This window comes from Anneissia japonica, unplaced genomic scaffold (genome assembly GCF_011630105.1).
Source record: "Anneissia japonica isolate Jap-2015-1 unplaced genomic scaffold, ASM1163010v1 scaffold199_len4679917_cov187, whole genome shotgun sequence".
NCBI lineage: Eukaryota > Metazoa > Echinodermata > Crinoidea > Comatulida > Comatulidae > Anneissia > Anneissia japonica.
Genome location: NW_022686322.1, coordinates 470,212 through 478,251, shown reverse-complemented (window position 1 = coordinate 478,251; position 8,040 = coordinate 470,212). Strand labels below are relative to the sequence as shown.

Below are 8,040 nucleotides of genomic sequence, written 5' to 3'. Positions count from 1 at the left end.
AATGAAATACCCATGACTTCGTTCACGTAAATTGTTTTAACTGGAATATGCAATGTACATCTTGTTTCCATGTTTTCTCTTTTATTGCTTTTACTTGGATACGGTATTGAATAAATTAAAAAAAATCAGGATGGAGCCATAAATTTGACAAAATTAAAAATAAATGGGGGATAACAGAATATTACATTCCAATTTTGAGTCTGACAGTGTCATTTCCGGCCATCTACAAGTTCCATAAACATAAAAATTTCGTACCTCCGCCCTATCATGATTGGGCTGAGGTAGCGCAATTATCCTATCTGAAAAATTTACTATCTGCACCCCTCCCGCCTTGTCTATGTCGAATTCCAAGATCCCAGATGTCATAATTTGGCGAATCATCTTCTATCCATAAGCTTATTGGTGGAATATCAAACTTGAGTCGCCCCAAAATTTTACCGAAAATAAAAATTAAATGGGGAATAAAAGAAAATTACCTTCAAATTTTGAGTCTGAAAATAACCTCTGAGGCGTTTTGGGAGATCATTTTTTTTCTTTTTCTTTCTTTTTTTTTCTCCAAAAAAAGGGGGGAGGTGCCGGCCCAGCCCCCTAAATCCGCACCTGGAGCCGCACACCTTACCGTCGTGACCCCTCAGCACCCCACTTTAAGACTTCTAGAGACACCACTGCAGCTAGACCCATCAATAGGCTAAATGAGATGTCAGCTAAGAGAGTTACTGTCACATCATTTTCAAGAACGTTGAAACAAAAGAAAATTATGACAAAGAAGATGAAGAAGTGCTGCACACAATCATCTTACATTAATTGAATGACTGATCAAATTTTTGAAACAACACACAATGCTGGGCAATAGAATCTAGGGGGAGATTGTGAATAGGGTGGCTAGCCACCCCACTCTCTTCGTTTACCGTGAAAAGGAAATGATCACTTGTCCTGTGTGTGTACCTCGTGTGTCCACAATACGTTACTCTGGTAAAACATACACTTTCTATTTTAAGCTTAACTTCTTTTCAGATTCCATCTAAGAACGTCTAGCCGTCTACTAATTCCAAAAAAAAACCTCAAATGGGTGGGTACGCCCTCCCAAAACCACCCCGCTCAGTGCTTCTCGCCTCCCATTATCCACTCCCCATTGCTAAATCCTGATCCGTCACTGCTATGCTGGGTTTTTTCCTCTTTGGTTCGTACAGATCACATTATCGAAAATTCTATTCTCCACAGGTTTATACAAGTTTGTCAACTATGCAGGATTTGACAGTGATAATTTTGATGGTTTTGGTATCAAACCGCCATCGGAAGAATGGCTTAAAATGATGCAAAAAATGAGTGGTGGAGATGCCGTCGAAGTTTTCCAAGGTAAATTTGTACCATTTTCAAGTTAGTGAGGGTACTGCCTGGCTCGTGTAAATATTTTATCGGTCAGTTAATCAATCAAATCAGTCAATCAATTAACTTTTATTCCGGACATTAATGAAATATTATTAAGAATATGAAGTTCGGGCATCGAATATTGTAAATTGTTGAAAACATGATAAATGTTGGAAAATACGTATTGACCATTATCGTTTACGTCAGAATAAAAGATATAAGAATTTTACATTTTATCAGGCTAATTTTATATGCTTATAGGTCTACATACGGAATAATAATAAAGATATCATAAACATTTTAATTCTGGTTTATTCATTATTAATGCATAGATACATCACAAATAAAATGCTTATGCAGTATATTTATGCGTCAATTAATTAACAAAGAAACTTTCTCTCAATGTTAAATTCACATAGGCCTATAATACGTATAATTCATTATACAATTTTAACGTTTGTAACACTATCATGAACATTTTCTAAAGGTGGGTATCGCGAGATTGGAACTGCAGATGGACAGCGATGGGCCCCGGCTCTTGCAAAGAGTGACAACTCGGTGTTTTTGATCTCAAATTACAAGGTACAGTACGTTCTCGGCTTTAAATAATTCCCGTGAATGATTACTCGTCTGCATTCATAGAATTAGGCCTAATATGAATTATGAGAATGATTGTAATTTAATGATTATGATGTTAATAATAATAATAATAATAATAATAATAATAACAATAACAATATTAACAATAATAACAATAGTAACAATAGTAACAATAGTAACAATAATAATAATAATAATAATAATAACAATAATAATAATAACAATAATAACAATAATAATAACAATAATAATAACCATAATCATAACAATAACAATAACAATAATAAATAACAATAATAATAAATAACAAATATAATAAATAAAAAATAAATAAAAAAAAAAAAAAATAATAATAATAATAATATACATAAGTGTGTTGACAATGACGAAAAAACTGGTGACGTCCATGCAGTTAAATAGTTAATGACGTATGATGACGTGAATGTTTACGTATTTTATCTTAAACATAGGTTGAAGGTGAATCGGATCCAAGGAGGAAGGACTTTGAAGATGACTGGATGAAAGCATCTGGAGCCCAGTTCATAATTGATAATGCGCCAAAGTCTCTAGGCCTAGGAAGTATCGGGATTTACCGGCGCTTTACTTTGCGCAAAAATTTCTCGTACGTCCTGCGGGCCGAACTTACAGCTACGGGTTCAGATCTCACTGAAGCGTGGGACTTTGTTGGAAAAGTTCGTGCTCAAAGTAGTCCTGACTTAATCACAGAAGTGAATACATCTCTTTATAAGATCATGCCAGAAACTATTCTGTTCAGATGTGTATAAGAGACAGATTCATTACAGCATAATTGCCACATGACGGTTCAGAGTTTATTTGTTTACGTGTAACATATATATATATATATATATATATATATATATATATATAATATATTATATGAATAATTATCAGTTTCACAATAGAAAAATATTCTATTGTGTATTCTATTATAGTATATAGCCGTTGATTAATCTAAGGTCTGACTTGCTAATTGTATAATGTACTCGATTTGTTTCTATTCAATATAATAGTCTTCACCACATTAATATTACAAATAATAAATATAATAGAGCTATATCATTCAACATAATTTCCATGCGTACTTCATCTTAAACACTAATTGTTAAACTCACTTGAAAATTCTACAATTTGTTTTTATTACAAGTTTCCTCAAAAGAGAAAACGACTTACAGCCTCTTCATCTTCATCTCCGAATGACTCAACAACAGCATGGGATACGCACCATACCCATCAATAATTGCGCACCTGAAGTCTACTAACAAGCCATTTAGGCAGCATTTAAAGCACCATCCATACCACCAACCACCAGAAAAAGTCACAGCGCACTGCCCAATATTTTTACCATCATTGTCTCTATCGTAGGTTGAGAAATCCCTACCATTTTCAATTGAAAGTACGTCCCCTCTGTCTCTTATACACATCTAGATGTGTATAAGAGACAGGTAGGAGACATAGAAATATTTATTAGCGAAATTTTCGGCAACTCCTGTTACCTTCGTCAGCGCATGAGTATCAATGAGAAACTTAACAGAATACATAAGACTATACAATGGGTGATTAATCACCAGATCTATAAATAGGTTACAAATATATTATATGTATATACTGTATATATATAATCAAACTACGAAAAATATTAATAGGCATAACAGTAATATCATATAGCTAACAATAATTTTATTCGTAAGCACTTGAAACGATGAATAGGGATTGATTTCTATTCATTACACAGTATGCAATAATACAACCAGTGACCATGGTTTACAGTGTAAACAAGAAGTGATCGTGACCCTGCGTGGCAATGCTGCTAGCGTGGTAATCCGCTCACTGGCCTGGTAGGTCACACAGAAAGACAGTCATCGCATACTATTAGTCGTTATGGCTGCTGTGGCAAATAAATGGCGAGTTTTGTTTAACTTTTTCACAAAAGCCGAGGCACCGACTGGCTATGCTACATTTATGGACTCTTGGTGGGAAACAGCCACATTTGTACAGAATACGAAACATTTTGGAGTGACTCAGTTGCATAGAAACCTGGACTCGGAAGGTAAACCAATAAACACAATAAGCTACTTAATCAATCAAATACTGTAATTACCTTGAGCTTGCAATTAATGCAGGCACATATATTACACAAGGATCTTTGATGGTAGCAGTAGCATTGCCTATAATGATTAGTACTGTAGCGTATCCTGTATGCTTAGCTTTACTACTAATAGGCCTAGCTATATTTTGGTAATAGTACCAGGGGTGGTGCCTAGAGCGGGGTGGGCGTGGTCGAGCGTAGCCAATGCGTCTCGGAATTATTCCTAAGGGGATCCGTCTTATTTAATAATTTAACTATTTTAATATTAATGCTTATTTAAACGAATTTAAAGTCTACTATTATCAACAAAAAAAATACATATAATTTTTTTCTTTTTTCCCCAACGAAGTGCTTGTTTTCCCCGACCTGTGGCCCGGGGGGGGGGGGGCACCCCTTTCCCCTTTCTCCCTGGCGCCACTTCTGAATAGTACTAGTAGTATTATAGGTAGTATGATTTCATTTTTAAAGATGATCAATCGTACGCCTACAAACTTACACCAGACTGAGAGGACATTCAATTAAATACGAAAACATATGCTAAGCGGTGGTGGAAGTGTTCTATACTATAGTTCCATTCATAGAACAGCGACACAACACAATAGAAGAATATGACAAAGCAAATCTTAAGAAATAACAAGTAAAGTGTTCTGCACACTATCACCTTACACGCCCAATGGCTGAACGGATTTTAAAACCAACACACAGAATAACTTTTTAGAAAGGCCTTTACTATTAGCAAGCGCTATTTGGTCTCTCCGGGGATATGGCTGTTGGTCCTTGTCCTCCTTTTTCGCTCTTTTTTTTTCTCAATGTTTTGGTTTTTTTTTGTGATGTGTTATTGTACTTGTATACCCGAACTATTATACATTTAAAACAATAACTTATTGGTTCGTAAGCCTTGGTCTATTTTTCACTAATCACTGCAAATTATTTTTTTCATAGCTCTATATAAGTTCGTCAACTATGCAGGATTTGACAGTGATGATTTTGATGGTTTTAAGCCTCCAGCGGGAGAATGGCTTAAAATGATGCAGAAAACTAGTGGTGGAAATGCTATCGAAGCTCACCCAGGTGAATATTTTGGGTAGTTGCTAAATACAACGGGTTCAGCCGTGGGGGCGTGGGGTCGTATGTTGACGTCATGCATAATTTCAACAATTTTGTACTATATTTGGCACGTTCTCGAAACTAGTGATGGCGCTGTTTACGTTCAAGATAAATTAATAATAATAATAATAATAATAGTGTAGTTTTATATAGCGCACAAATCCATCTAATGTAAGATGCTCAGGGCGCTTGAAATGTGGACTAGGTTATCGATACGAATATTAATTAAAGCACGTATATTGTAGATAACAATATGTAAGAAAAAACACAATGATATATTGTTTGCATATATAATTCAATATATAATAAACACTTCATATTTAAAACGAGTTAATATTTTAGGTGAAGTGGGTGGGGACCTCGATGGTTAAGTGAGGGTGCGCAGCTCCCAAAACCCGATATGTAATAATGGAAATTATTAATTATTTGGGCGTATTTTTTTTTTTTTTTTTTTTGCTTCCGACATTTTAAATGGGGGGCGGGGGCACCGTTTCCTAGATACAAATAAAACAAATAATGCAGTGGGTTGTGGTTGACAGATTTAGACCTGCCTCTATCTCTAAATGTCTACTTTTGTTCATACAATGGATTTCAATTTCTTTCAGGTGGATATCGTGAGATTGGAACTGCAGACGGACAGCAGTGGGCCCCAGCTCTTGCAAAGAGTGACAACTCGGTGTTTCTGATCTCAAATTACAAGGTATGTTCGGCTCCTCTATCTTTTTTCATGAATTATTACTCCTTTACATACACCATTCATAAAAATAAGACATGAATTCATTTTTGCGCACAGTGATTAGAGGATACTGATAATAATAATAATAATAATATCAATAATTATTCTGACGGGAACAATGTAACGTTATAATAATGATGTAATTCTTGTATTTTATTTTAACCTGAAAGGTTGAAGATGAATCGGATCCAAGGAGGAAGGACTTTGAAGATGACTGGATGAAAGCATCTGGAGCCCAGTTCATAATTGAAAATGTGCCAAAGTCTCTAGGCCTAGGCAGCATCGGGATTTACCGGCGCTTTACTATGCGCAAAAATTTTGCGTACGTCCTCCGTGCCGAACTTACAGGTGTGGGGTCAGATCTTACTGAAGCGTGGGACTTTGTTGGAAAAGTTCGTGCTCAAAGTAGTCCTGACGTAATCTCAGAAGTGAATACCTCTCTGTATAAGATCATGCCAGAAACTATTCTGTTCCATGCAGACAATAAGTTCCCGAAACCAAATTAAATTCAATCACGATTTTAATTATCTCATAGTATGAGAAATGTAAACACTCTAGTAGGACAAATCGTGTTTACTTGTTGATGAAGCTGATTAATCTTTTGCAAGTCATCAAAAATTTTTATTAGATATTATGTTTTTATTACAAATGGAATAGTAAAGGCTATGGTATTAGGCTATAATATTGATGACTTTTACATTACTGCGGATGAATACTGTACCTGTATAGGCATAGCGTATACTTGTATTGTTTAACAATGATAAAGGAAATAAACAAAGTCTTTCAAATAACAAGCGTTACTGTTATGTGTCGGAGATGAACTTACTGTTTAAATTATGATTCGATGAATCGAACCAGCAATACAACAAAATAATTCTCATTTACCGGTATTTATTTTCATAAAATAACGAATGATCTGGAAATCAAAACTTAATTCACAAGTGGGTAAAAATATCTAAGTCTACGCATTTTACTTTTAAAGCTGCCTTTTGTATAGTCTTGGTAATGCAGCATGTTAAACATCAATCAGTGGCGTAACGATGGGACCGGGGACCTGTGGCTTTATGAGAAAGGGTGCCCTGGTCCCGATCACCAATTCTATTGAGGGATTTAAATGTGCTCTTTTCTCAGTATTCTTGAAAATGATCATATAGATCGAAACGTTGAATCTCAAAATGTCTCTGTCTCTTTTCGGAGTTCTGTCTTATTGTTTCATTTAAGACTAATTAGTGGATCCTCTGGGTTTTTGCTCTTTTCTTAATGTTTGTCATTATATTCTAAATGTTTTAACGACAAAATAAATGAGGATATCAGTGGCGAATCCAGGAATATGAAATAGAGGGTGAGGGGCATGGATGGACTCTCACAGATGGAGAGTCTATACCCGGCCTCAGCCCAGCCCAGCCATGGTCAGGGCTGAGCTAAGAAGATTTAAAATTTGATAGAATATACTTTTTATCCTCAAATTCTTTTTAAATTTTGCCACATTTCCATAGTCGATGCCAGAGACACATTATACTGTTATGTATCAACAAAGCTCTTTTGGGTCAGGGTGCTAGATCGAAGAACATATGGGTAGGGGGGGGGGGCTGTGGACGGCCGCACGAGAGCGCATAGGCATTACGCCACTGACACCAATGTAATAACACAGTATTAAGTATCCTCTATTCTGATTATTTTTTATCGATTGTTTCAATCCAGAATTATACAACTACACATTGCTGTACCTCATATATCACATATATCACACAATGGGGTGATGAATATAAAAGTAGTTCCTTTATTTTTCTGTGTACAGTGGAGTGCCTATAAGTCTTGAAATGCGGGGGTGGGGGCGATGGTGAATTGAGGTGGCACTAGCTCGCAAAATAAGGTGATATTTATCTATAGACTAGAGTGATTTAATTTTGTTTCGAACATTTTCAATGTGTGTGTGGGGGAGGGGAGACTGGAGGGATATTTTTTCTAGATACGTCACTGTCTGTATCGAAATGCACGCCATCGTGTCGGGGTTTAATATTTTGACATTAATTAGGCCTATGTCATCATCAGGAAAAGTAGTTCCTGATGATGACATAATTAATGTCGAAATATTGAATCCCGACACGATGGCGTGCATTTT

The 8,040-nt window shown here is 35.7% G+C and overlaps 2 protein-coding genes across 2 annotated transcripts in view; both read left to right on the top strand.

Moving 5' to 3' along the window:
• Positions 1-2,753, top strand: part of LOC117114406 — a 3,625-nt gene extending 872 nt beyond the window's left edge. Inside the window, exons 2-4 of the mRNA XM_033258078.1 lie at positions 1,222-1,356; positions 1,856-1,950; positions 2,439-2,753. Coding sequence (XP_033113969.1) covers positions 1,222-1,356; positions 1,856-1,950; positions 2,439-2,753 — 545 coding nt within the window. The remainder of the gene's footprint in view (positions 1-1,221; positions 1,357-1,855; positions 1,951-2,438) is intronic.
• Positions 2,754-3,782: 1,029 nt separating this feature from the next.
• Positions 3,783-6,709, top strand: LOC117114239. The gene is made up of 4 exons (XM_033257845.1): positions 3,783-4,036; positions 5,018-5,146; positions 5,788-5,882; positions 6,089-6,709. The coding sequence occupies exons 1-4, from the start codon at positions 3,868-3,870 to the stop codon at positions 6,422-6,424; spliced, it is 729 nt and encodes a 242-aa protein (XP_033113736.1). The 5' UTR covers positions 3,783-3,867; the 3' UTR covers positions 6,425-6,709.
• The last annotated feature ends 1,331 nt before the right edge of the window (positions 6,710-8,040 follow it).